The sequence below is a fragment of the Balaenoptera musculus genome, chromosome 4 (assembly GCF_009873245.2).
Source record: "Balaenoptera musculus isolate JJ_BM4_2016_0621 chromosome 4, mBalMus1.pri.v3, whole genome shotgun sequence".
Classification (NCBI taxonomy): Eukaryota; Metazoa; Chordata; class Mammalia; order Artiodactyla; family Balaenopteridae; genus Balaenoptera; species Balaenoptera musculus.
Window position 1 is genome coordinate 20,415,309 of NC_045788.1, and position 13,223 is coordinate 20,428,531.

At 38.7% G+C, this 13,223-nt stretch overlaps 1 protein-coding gene across 1 annotated transcript in view; it reads right to left on the bottom strand.

The window, feature by feature from the left end:
- Nucleotides 1-12,308, bottom strand: part of COPB2 (COPI coat complex subunit beta 2) — a 28,680-nt gene extending 16,372 nt beyond the window's left edge. The window contains exons 1-7 of the mRNA XM_036850099.1: nt 12,187-12,308; nt 7,905-8,042; nt 4,282-4,368; nt 3,950-4,076; nt 2,932-3,080; nt 917-1,063; nt 126-225 (exon numbers count right to left, since the gene is read on the bottom strand). Of these exons, the coding sequence (XP_036705994.1) occupies nt 126-225; nt 917-1,063; nt 2,932-3,080; nt 3,950-4,076; nt 4,282-4,368; nt 7,905-8,042; nt 12,187-12,189 (751 nt within the window). The 5' untranslated portion in view covers nt 12,190-12,308. The remainder of the gene's footprint in view (nt 1-125; nt 226-916; nt 1,064-2,931; nt 3,081-3,949; nt 4,077-4,281; nt 4,369-7,904; nt 8,043-12,186) is intronic.
- Nucleotides 12,309-13,223: the final 915 nt, after the last annotated feature.

Below are 13,223 nucleotides of genomic sequence, written 5' to 3' on the forward strand. Positions count from 1 at the left end.
TCTAATAAAAATATCAAAATCCTTTGAAACTTCCAATGAAAATGCAGGGCACTAGCCAGCTTAAATATCCACTTAGTAATGATATTAAACACAGGAATAAATATTCATTTTCATTTCTAACTTACCATCTTCTGAACCTGTGATGATAATTGGCAGCTCAGGATGAAAACTGGCACAAGACACATTTTGGGCGTGTCCCTCCAGTGTCTGTACACATGTTTTATTCTGTAATCAGTACACAGAAAACACTTTTATTATTAGTGGCAAACAATAACTCATCCTTAATTTTCCCAGTGCACAGATACATAATAAATAAGAGTGGTTATGACATCTAAACAGTATTCAATAGAGATTTTTGAAATAGAACCATCTTACCGTGTACACATTTTCTCTAATTATTTGATAGTACAGGCAAATGTAAATGTAACTATCACATTTAAAGAAGAAAACACAACACACCCCCGTAAGATGCGGTCTTCATCTAAGTATCATTCCCTCAAATTCCTAAGATAATGTTTTTAATATTTTTATCCTGTATTTAAACACAAATTTGAGTATCTCAGTACAACTGGTTTCTAGGCCTCATTTTATTAACTGTTTATTGAAATTTTGATGTGAGAAACAAAAAAATAAAAATTTAACATACTCTGGAGATAAAAAGTGTAGTAACATACCTAGGTTTACAAGAGTCTTTGTGGCAAAATGATTGTACCGTGGTGATGTCTTGACATTTATTCATTTGTCTGCTGGTTTTCAAATATAAATGAAAGTCTGAGACCACAGTTTAGGTGCAAATTCTGATGCCTTAAGTTATTATGCTATAAACAGAGTTCAACAACCCAAGTTTTAACTGTCCTGGAAGAAACAGTAAGAAGCATATCTAACCTATGGCAAGGAAGTTATGAAAACACTGTACCTGATAGTCCCATATTTTCACAAGACGGTCATCTGCACCTGAAATGAGGTATGGTTTGTCGCCCCCACTGTAGTAATCGATGCAGTTCACGCCTTTTTCATGTCCCTCCAGAGTGAAGTTTGGTGACGAGGAGCCCAGCTGCCACACCTTCAGAGAGCAACAGCATCTGCCAGTCAACATGGGGCCTTGCTTCTCAGAAGGCCGCTCCACCACACCCCTGACAGGTCATATAAGTGCCAAAGCCGGGAGAGGCGCTCAAGGATGCTCATCTTTTCACCCACTTGTTTTTGTTTTTTCTCACTTTCCTTGAATTTCCAGGGGGCAGAATCACTATAGCATTCTCTGAAAAATGCCGATTTCCAGGCTTTATCCCTAGAGATTATGATTCAGTGGCTCTACAATGAAGCCCAGGAATCTAGATTTTTTTAACAGACACCCCAGGTGTCTTGACTTTGAGAAACACTGCTTTAAGGGCAGGAAATGACTTCACGAGAGATTTAATATAAAGCTAATGAAAGTGGACTTAGTAGGACGTATTAAAAGGAGAAAACTACTGCTTACTCAAAAAATTAAAAGTATGGAAAAGTAGTCAAATATTACTACAGCACTGGTATTGAGCTTTACCTTTACAAATATTTATTTTGTATGTCTACTACGTGGGAGGCCCTGTGTGGAGTATAAAGATGTGTAAACAAACTTTACTAGAGCCAAAGATAAGACAATTTTTGTCTTCAAGATATACCTAATTTAGTGAAGAAAGTTTAAAACTAATTTCAAAGTTTCAACCTATGTCAAAAGCAAGGACAATCCAGTGAAAGGAAAAAAAATAAAGTAAGCCGAAGTCCTAAGATATTCAACATATAGCATTTAATAATAAATTGTCAGACAAACAGCATATAACATTTTATAAAAGTTAAAGGAAAACTAATAAAAATGTTATATAGATGTAAGCCTATACATGCAAGCAAAAGTTTATGTAATGTATATTTTAAATCTACGCATATAGAAATATTTTAAATATTACAGTGGGAAAAGGTATGTATTTACACTCACTGCAACATGTATTAAGCATCTAGTATAGGCAAGGCACTGTGCTGCTTGCTAACGTGTGTCTGTTTGGGGGAGGGGGTAACACACAGTTCCTGCCCCAAACATCAACATTTCAGGGATAAAAATTTCCGGAGACACGTTCATTATTATTCAACATGAAGGCCATAATAGAGGCAAAAAGCGATGGAAGGAACGGGATGAAAATGACTGGCTCTGTCTAGAGGTGAAATGAATGTCTGAAGAGAGCTTCTCAGAGTAAATAACTGTGCTAATAAGCCTTGAAAGATGAGTAATTCTCCAGAGGAAAAGAAATCAAAATGGCAGAATAAAGAATACTGCAGGCAGAAGGACCAGCTGAATTAGGTAAGGTTCTGTGAACATTCAGGGCTTCTCCAGAAAATGGTGAGTAGACCAGGGTTACTGCAGATATATTATAACATTAGCTAAGGCTAGTCTTGGAAACCCTTGTATTCCACACCAAGGCATTTGGACTTTATCTTTAGACTGGGAACTGACACGATGGAATCCATGTTTTAGAAAGATAACTGGAAGCAGTATGGAGAAATGAAGTAAGAAAAAGAATGCAGGCAGATGACATTTAAATGTAAAACAGATTAATAATCAGCAGAAGTCAACAACAAATATACTAAAGGAGAGGAAACAGTGACCTAGAGAAGATACAGGCATTTTCTTATTCTGGGTGTGAAGAGGTTTAAAAAGTCTTACACCATATTGCTTCCACATGGAAAAACACTCCTTCATTAAGAGCACTGAGCTGCCACACTGTTCTTCTCAACAGAGTATGCCCCTCTGGATCAAAATGAGAAGTCCTATTTTGCTTCAAAATGAGCTTTTGAGAGAAAATTCTCAGACAGGAATAACTTTCTGGGCAGCCAGTAGTAAAATACCTGACACAACTATATTTCACCAACAATCATAACTGACACCAACAGTGGACATCCTACCTTGATGGTCCTGTCCAAAGAAGCACTGGCAAACTGATTGTTATCTTTGGGGTTGATCACAATCTGCATAACATAATGGGTGTGTCCTTCAAACACTTGTGAGCAAGACCATTTTTTATCCCAGTCCCAGAGTTTAATAAGCATGTCATCTAGACCAAAAGAAAGTCTCCAGTTAGTTGCAATTTCTATTTCTTTCATTCAGAACTAAGGTGCAGAGTCTCTGTGCCCTTTAAGGCAGCAAATCTAACACAAATCATATATTCCATGACTTAAAGAAACAGAATCGGAATTGAACAGATTTTTCAAAATGCTTATTTATTCTAAGAATAAATTTAACTCTCTAAAGAGTGGAGATAAAAGAGAGAGATTACTAATAGCAAATATACAAATTTCATGGAAAAATATTTAAGACAGACTCAATGGGCTTTACAGAATGATGAAAGAGGAACAAGTTTGATTAGAGTCTAAGTATGAATGAATAATGATGGCAATGACTATTTCAGAAATAAGCATTTCTCTTTTAATACAAGATTGGTTAAAAAAAAGTTTTGAGTTACTTCTCAATCTCTAAATTAAAAATGTTTCAAAGAGCTATTACCAGTTCAGTGCAACTGGTTTTAAATGCCTTCCAAAAGCTCCACTATTTTATACATAATACCAAGGAGCAAACTAGTCTGAGTATAAAGATAAAATTGACTAGGGTATATGGCAATCTGCCAAAAACTCACTCAATCAGCATGTAAATTAGCTTTCTGTTCAGTAGACGTTTCAGCATCTAGACCTTCAGGTCTTCCCTGACGGGAACTGGAGCAACTGCTATACAAATCCTAAGTAGAGCTGATATTCATTAAAATACAAAAGTAAGCAGCACTGATAGAACGTTAATGGATTTAAATCGTTTAAAGGCTGCTTGGAATTAGAACTCTGCTTGTAACAGCAGTAAAAGAATTGCATGTCTCACTGAATGAAAATGAATTACTCAAAGAGACGCACATGACCAAAAGGGGTCATCTCTTACCGCTGCTAGTTAGAATGAAAGGCTGGGTTGGATGAACAGCAATACAGCGAATGTAGTCTGAATGAGCTTCAAACATATGAACTCTCTCCAGAGTGTTGTAGTTGAACACTCTAATCTGCATGTCATCCTAGAAATGGAAAGTTTAACACCATCATTACTGTTATGAAGTAAATTGCACAAAAAAGTATATTATAGGCTCAGGGTATAAAGCCCAGGTTCCAAAACAAGGCACTAATTAACAAAACAAAGCAAGAGTCAAAGCTCTGCGACTCGCTGCCAAAGCAGCCACTGACAGGTTCAGAGATGGGTTAGAAGCGCAAGGAATTACTTACCGCCCCCGTCACAGCCCAATTCTTCCTTGCAACAAACTTGGCAGCTCGAACAGGAAGATCACATACTTCAAATGTTTTCACCAGTGTCTTAAAAAATTCACAAGAATATACACTTTGAGTCATGAGATAACTGAAAAATCTATCCTGTTATATTTAAAACATCCGATTTTTTAGATCACTACTAATCACAAAATGTTCTCAGGCTAAAATATAAAAGTGCAACAGTCAAATGAAAAAAATAGACCAAAGATCTTTTCTTTAACAGATTCAAAGTGCAAATACTTATAAATGATAAAAGAAAGCAAATGTCAACAAGATGAAGTTCCCCATCCTCTGTGCTCCAGCCCTTTCCTACTTCTCTAGCTTCATCCTTGGCTACTCCCAGTGCCTTACCTTTGCTCATGTTCCCTCCGCCTGAAAACCCACCCAGAGGACCTTATACTCCACTTTCACAACATAGCACCTTCATAATTACGTGTTTAATGTCAATCTTTCCTGCTAAGCCCCCTGAGGGCAGGAATCTTGTTCACCACTGTATACCTAGAGCCTAGAACAGCGGCTGAAAAACAATGAATGTGTAATAAGTATTTGTTGAGTGAATTAGCCCCTAGTTTTCTTCTTTTAAAAATTAAACCCATAAACTCATAAAATAAACTTATAAACAAGATATAATTCTTTTGTACACTTCAGCAATATGCTTCCATACAGATGCTGTTTCCTTTTAGTGAAGTACGAGCACACGGTGATTTAGATGTCCCTTAAAGTTGCTCAGAATAGAATTATATACACAGGATAAAGGTCGAAAACTAGGAGACCCTGCTAGAAAGAGCAGGGATGAATGCATCTCTTTGTCCTCCCACTTTGATGCCTTGTTCTTTAAAATTCTACAAATCAAACTATCACTTTTCAATCTCTCTCTCTGTACGAGAGAATAATGAAAAGAGCATATTCTGATTGATTAACCATGTGCACCAAATTTAAAAATAGGGACTGGTTCATAAGAACTGTTGAGCCCACTCTGGCTTCCTGAGCAAGACTTCAAAGATTCTTCAGTCAAAGGCTGAATAAGTGGGGACATAAGCTCCAACCTGCACAACCACTACCAGCTGACAGTGATACAGACACTGCAAACAGGTAGAACATGCAACCTATAAGATGACAGACAAATCCACGAAAGCTCGTGAGGAGCCAACAAACTCAGGGATCTGCTGAGCAATAAAAAATAAAGCAGCTACAGAACTAACAGTCATGTTTCAGGTCCACGTTAAGTGCTGTGGCTGATACAAATGACCTAAGGGATGGTCTTCCCATTCCATAAGCTAAACAAGCTAAACAGGAGGAAACGCTACACACTCAACATGTAAACCACCAGCGAAATGTAAGAAAATAAAGAAACACTTGTATGGTGCCTTATAGGTCTCGTACACAATTTTATCAATTTGATTTAATCCTTCTGACAATCCTGCGAAGTAAAGAAGGCAACATATCATCTTCATTTAGGTAAGTAAACCGAGCCTCAACATGGTTCAAAGGCTTGCCCACATCATTTAATTAGCAGGGAAACTATGCAGCAGTTCCCCACTAGCTATCTATTTTACATTTGGTAGCATATATATGTCCATGCTACTCGCTCACTTCGTCCAGCTTACCCTTCCCCCTCCCCGTGTCCTTAATCCATTCTCCATATCTGTGTCTTTATTCCTGCCCTGTCACTAGGTTCATCAGTACCAATTTTTTAGCTTCCATATATATGCGTTAGCATACGGTATTTGTTTTTCTCTTTCTGACTTACTTCACTCTATAGACAGACTCTAGGTCCATCCACCTCACTACAAATAACTCAGTTTCATTCCTTTTCATGACTGAGAAATATTCCATTGTATATATAACATACTGATTTTTTAACTGCTGCACCCATCACCTCGAAGAGTATAATATCTCCTTATTTGAAATTCAAGTACATTTGAATTTACTTCCAAAAACCATTTTGGCTCTTTCAAGAATTTTGCTCTCAATACACGAGTGGCAAGTAACTTCTGTTGGTGATAAAAAGAGGAGGAAAAGCAGGGAGAACCAAAAACAGGTCAACCATTCAACAAAAACTTACTGAGTATCTACTATGAGCCTGTCTGCCAGGTACCCACTTGGAATAACAATGGGAATTAACACTAGGATAATCCCTGTCCTCAGAGAACCTCCATTTTTGAAGGAAAGAAGGAAATTAAACAAAAAATTACCAATGAGATTAATTATGAAAGGGGAAGTAGATGGCCCTGCAGAAGGGCACAGAAGGGTACAAAAAGAAAAACGAAGCAAAGTAGATGACCCAGATAAAGCAGAGTTATGTTACAGTAAAGCCTGGAGAACGATAAGGGAAGTACACCCGGGCTTTAGAGCACAACTATAGTGAAATGACAGAGCTGAGAAATGGTTAAATGAAGCTGACAGAGGGGACTCCAGGGAGCATTGGGAAGCACGGTGTGGGTGGAGCAGGTACCAGTATATCTGCTAAGCATAAAATCTGAAAGGTTTTAAACACATGGAGAGAGTAGATCCTCCCCCCCACCCCACCCCCACAAAAGCAGTTAACAAGCATACTCTCCGCATCAAGGCAAAAGGAATTCACAAGATAAAGATCTGAAGTCACAGGACAGAAATTCTGAATTAGTGATATACTGTTAAAAGGAAAGTTTATTATTCACTAGTTCAACAAATAATTAATGAGCACTTACTGTGTGTCAGGTAATGTCATAGGCACTGGGATACAGCAGAGAACAAAGTGTTAATGTGAATAAAATGTCACTGGTGGGACTTGGCTGAGTGTGTAGTCCTTACTGTTTCATTAGAGTGATATAAGCTGTAAGGGTGTTTTTAGGTTTACTCCTGAACTTGGTTCCCCAAGGCCTATTTTTGCCATCTTAAGTCCCTCAAATGTGAATTTTATCTGGATTTTAAGAACTTAATCTTGGATGTTGGGGATAATTACTGTGTAAATAGACTCAAAACTGTATGGTATGTTCTGTACTTTAAAAGAAAAAGATTAAGGATGGCCAACAAAGACCGGAAAAGGTAAGACAAACTAAGCTGACCTATTATTTACTCAGATGAAAGCATTTAAGGCAGATAATCTGTAAAAGGCACATTCTCATATGTAATGAAAAGCTGACTACAAATCTCTCTCTGATATAATCTATAACTTGTACAGCTGACTGAAAGTTACCTGCATTATGCATTACAGTAAGCACTTGGGGAAAATTTAATAAAAGTAAAAATCTCATTCTTAAGATTGTTAGAATACTCACTGAATGGAAAATTAAGCACCATTAAATACTTTCATCTAGAGCAAGTGATCTTATATTGGTGTCAGTTTCCTTAATTTCAAAGTAGAGCTAATACTACCTATCTCAGAACTTAACACTTAAATATTGGATATAATGAGCCCAGAACAGTTTCTCCCACAAGCTCTACCCTCATAAATGTTAGTTTATCTTTATTAAAAATACTCTGTACCAATTTATTTAAGAAAGCAGTACGCATATACTACTGAACTCTGTTATATTTCTTCTCTTTCATTATAAACAGATTAAGATAGTATTTCTAATAAAGTCTTTAAAAATTCCTACCTGTGTTTCATGATTCCAAACGCACACACTACCATTGTAAAGACTCGCCAACATCCATGGCTCCGTAGGATGCAAATCCACACTCTTAACTCGATCAGATCGAGCAGTTAGCTTTCTCTTGATATCGAGTCGCAGAGGCTAAGGACAAACATAAAAAACAACCAAACATTAAATTGCTATGCCAAATAAAACATGCTTGAGATCTTAACTAAAAACAGTGCATTAACATGCTACAAAACAATTCAGTTTTTACTTTGCTAAATTACAGACACAGTTTGAAGTCTAAAGCACCTACTTATTCACTCATATATATAAAAAATATGAGTATTTAAAAATTTTTAATTTGTAGCAGCACTTGTCAAACTTTTTGGTCTTAGGACACCTTTACAGTCTTAATTTTTGAGGACACTAAAAAGCTTCTTTTTAGGTAGATTATATTTATTAATATTTACCATGTTAAAAATTAAAACTGAGACGTTAAAATATTTGTGTATTATTTCATTTTCAAAAATGAACTAAACCCATTACATGTTAATGTAAGTAAGATATTGTTATGAAAACTAACTATAGTTTCAAAAGAAATTTAGTGAGAAGAGTAGCAATGTTTCACATTTTTGCAAAACTCTTTAAATTCTGACTTAATAGAAGACAGTTGTTTTCCCATATCTGCTTCGGCCGTCAATATGTTGTGATATATTGTTTTGGTTGATGTATATGAAAAAAAACACAAAAAACAAAACACAAAAACCTGGCTCACAGATATTGAGAACAGACTGGTACTTCCCAGAGGTGGAATGTGGAAGGGGGAGAAATGGGTGAAGAGGGTCAAAGGGTACAAACTTCCAGTTATAAAATAAGTAGGTCATGGAGATGTAATGTACAGCACAGTAATTAATAATGCAGTGTTGCATATTTGACAGTTGCTAAGAGAGTAGATCTTAAACGTTTTCATTGCAAGAAAAAACACATTTTTGTAACTATGTATGGTGACAGGTGTTTAGCCATGTTGTGGTGATTGTTTCACAATATACACAAATATCAAATCATTATATTGGACACCTAAAACTAATATAATGTCATATGTCAATTATACCTCAATTATTTTTTTAAAAAATTGAGTTCTTCAGAGAAAAGTATTAGATTTATTTTGGCAATAATATTAGTAAATGCTAGGCAATGTAATGTGGGATCAATAGGGGTTATATCCATGTCCATGAAGGGCTTTGGAGCCAAATGGGAATGTTCATAATATTTTAATGTATTTAAGTTACAAGAACCAAATGGAAATTACAATTTTAAACCGAAGCTAAAATACTCTCTTGAGTCATAAAATACTAATAGTTTAAAACAGCCTTTTTCAACATGGATTCCTCATCTAAACCACAGAAAGAAAATGATCTGAATAACTACTTTCTCAATTCTCCCAAGGATACCTTTCTAGGAGAAAAGTTAATTCATTATATACAATGATGGCTTAGGGCAGTAGTCTTAATTCTCTCTTGGAAGCAGATCTGAGGAAGACTGATTTAAAATGTTTCTCCTTCAACAGGTTTTACACACAACCTAAAAGTTTATTTGGCAAGTTGAGTTATCATCAAATTTTTATTTTTGCGATCTTCCGTGATGATCATGAATGGGACAGAAACTTAACGTTACTTTTCTACACAAATGAAGACTGCTAGATAATTTCCGCAGAGATAATTTCCTGAGAAAAAGCAAACACCTCACAAGGCTTTTATTCATCGTTTTGGATCTCTATCAAATCTGGGTCACTGACTGCTTCGAACCTTGTTCTGACTTCTATACAGGCCTCCCTCACTTTTGGCAACAACTTATACCTCTTACTTTCCTTTAAAAGATCCGAGTTCTCTGGCTCTTCTCTACAATAGCCACAAAAACGTTTCCACTGTCTTACCTTCTTCTCCATCTCAAACTTGCTACTTTCAAACCATCATCTTCACATACCTTGCTGAAGCAGGACCTCTTACTTCACCCATTTCTGAATTTTGTCCCATTAATTATCATCACAAATGTTAACTCTTTTTTTCTGGTCTCTTCAGAGTCAGCAAACATGATGTGTCTATTACATGCCAGGAACCACGGTGGAGGCTTTTTCCTCTAGTAAATGAGGAAACTGTACACTTATAAACTCTGTATATTTTACCATTAAAAATGTTTTAAATGCTTGATTACTGAGTAAAAGTGATGCTTCAGGAAGGTGGTCCAGGGGACTGAGCAACCCCAGTATAACTCTACGTACCCCCAATGCACAATCTCAGTTTAAAAAGCACAGCCAAGAGCTCCTGCTGTATTTCTCCCAAGATTTTAGTGCCTACTTTGAATGAGACATTGTACTAGGCACTGTGGAATACCAAAATGAGTAAGGTACTCATACTGCAGCCTTAACTCTAAATGTCTCCTTATATCTCCCAAAAGCTGGATGCATTTAGGACTCAGCTTAAATGCTACTGCCACTACTATGATCTTTCAGATTACCCTACCAGAAGTATCCTTTCCTACGGGATCCTACAGGTTTTAATTTTAACATTTAACATTTGTGCACATGTCTGTTTTTGCTTTCTAGAGTAGATGCTCCTTAAGGGCAGGGTCACTGCTTATTCATGTGTTTATCTCCACAGCATCTTATATATTCGGGTATAGGGGTTTAAGTACAGACAGTATAATCGAGGTCTAAAGAATGATGACGGACTCAAACTTCAGTTCCACTACTCATTTCAAACGTACAACAGTGGGTAAGTTTACTTAACTTTTCTCAGGTTTGAGAAATGTAAAACCATTGACTATTATCTACCGTTAGTATAATGGGAATTAAATTCAGTGTTAAACAGTTAGTACAGTGCCTGGCCTATTGTAACCACTCCATAAGCATTTATAACTCACTCTCTCGGCTGTTGTGAGAATTAGGAGGCAAATGTTTAGCAAAATCCATGGCACATAGTAAACACTCTACGGTAAATGAGTGAAAAAATAAATTCACATTTTGTAGTTATATAAAAGATTTTAAATGTGTTAAAAAATGACATATGTAATTATAAAAATACTATTAAACATTGCAAAAGAAAATTAAATTAGGCAGATGCAAGGGCTGTTTCCAAAAATGTCCAGTGCACAGCACACTCCAGAGTGGGTCGTTGGTAATACGAGGTGGCATAATTAAGTGACTTGAGTATTGTTCAGAGGCTCTTAACCTGGGGACCCAAGAAAGTTCATGGATGAGGACTGGGGGTGGGCGGTATCTGTGAGTGAACCCACTAAAATTTTATGCAATGCTGTGTTTCTCTATGCATTTTTCTGGAAGTATCCATAATGTTCACGTTTCCCCGGGGAATCAACTTCTGTTGTAGTTAAAACTCTGCAGCAATGAGCCTTAAACGAACTTGATTTTAAGTTTTTATTTATTTTTTTCCTTTAACTGCAAGGTGAGGAACTTGGACTTATTAATCCCTACGGTTTTCAAGCTCCAAAATCCTTGAACCTGTGCTTCCTAACAAGTGAAAAAAAGCAGGAAAATGTTTAAATACAAAATATTGAATTTCTTACATCTTTTTGGCAAGAAATTCTCACACTGTCGTACTGTTTTTCTTATTATAACTCTTTTTGTGCAAAAGTATTTTAGAGCATATTTGGGGGTGATAATAAAAAATGCTGTCATGACTGTCATCCTTATCAGCCGCTATATCTGCAAATGCAGAAAAGCACGCCAACCAGTTTTATAAACAACTCCCCAACTCTTCGTTTCTCCCTAGAAACTTAAGCTGGGGTCCCAAAGCATCAGAAATTCCACTCTTGACTCTCTATGCGTTTTATTTACTTTTTTGGGGGGAGGGGGGCTTGCCTGTTTAAGTTCGTAGTTTGCGGTCAGCACATACTATACCAGAACAAGCCCAGCATGAGTGCAAAATCAGCTGCCGCCGTTTTAAAGGCACAATGAGGCAGTTTCATCAAAACCTTCTACGGAGTTCAACGTTTTCGGTCTCTTCTATTTCCCTACACCAACGATCCCGCTGCAGATCGCAGGACCTCTGGCAAACGCCGTAAGCACCGGAGGAGTCAGGGACCCCTCAATTCCAGGGACTGCCTCCTCAAACCACCCACCGCCTCCTCCCTCCCAGAGTTCAAACTGGACCAGGACCCGCAAGGCCTGAGGCGGCGGCCGCAGCGGGAGCCCAGGCCGCTGCTGACTACGGTCCTCAGGCCAGGAGCCCCAGAAATTGGCCTTGGCCACAGGGGCCCCACTCCCTCCTGCAGGGCCTGGACCTACCATGGCTCCGTTGGTCCGAGCCCGGGCGCCTTTACTCGGTGCCGACGAAGCAGTCCGGGAGAGACCCACCGACCCGCTCACCGGCCGACTGCTTGACGTGGAACTTCCGGGAGGAGTTCTCGCGATAGAACTCGAGTCCAGGGCCCGAGCGCCTGCGCAAACGCGGCGCGGGGGGCGCTGACGTTTCCCAAGCCCCGCCCCAATTTCCAAGGCAACAAGGCCTCCTAAACGGCCTCGAGCCCACCTGGCGCTACTGGGGAAGGGGGGCGAGGGGGTGTGTGGCTTCCACTACCCGCTGCAGTGTCCTGGGGCTGCTGAGCGGTTACGAGAATCAGAAAACCGCGAGTTAAATGAGATGAGAAAAAGCGAAATGCTTCATCCGAATGCTAACGTCCGGAGAAACTCCCCTATAGTGGAGTTGTGTCGCAGGGGCTGAGAAGCGCTGTGAGGCTTCCTCTGATTCTGGCTCTGAGGAGAGGGCGGGGAAGAGAAGGGAAGGCGAAGCTAGGCTCTAAGCCCACTGTACCCTGGTGGGCCTGAGAACGAGGCCCAGAGAGTCCTCTGCGGGGCCTGCTCGGGGCCCTGATTGAGGCTGGAAAGATACAGGCCGGTTTCTGGGCTGAGCTTCAGGCATCGGTGGTCGGAGGGCTGCCAAGAGCCTTCAGCTCTGGAGCTCCCCAGGAGATGGGAGTATCCGACCCTGCAGGATCTCCTATTGAGCGTCGACCGCGTTGTTCATTCATTTATAACTATTTATTGATCTTCGGCTGTGTGCCAGAATACTTTCCTCTCAAATCTTCACATCGAATCTGAATTATCTCCATTTCACTGATGAAGAAACTAAGGCTCAAAGAAGTTAAGGGTCCCCGCCAAGGCCACACAGTAAATGGTAGAGTCAGGATTTGATACCAGACTGATAAGTCCTCCAAGTCCTGTGCTCTTTCTAATACACCAAAGTATATCTTCATTAAGGTAGTTGAACTCTAGAGTAAGGACCTGAGCCATAGCGGTTGCAAAGTAAAGTGCTAGAGCTTTTG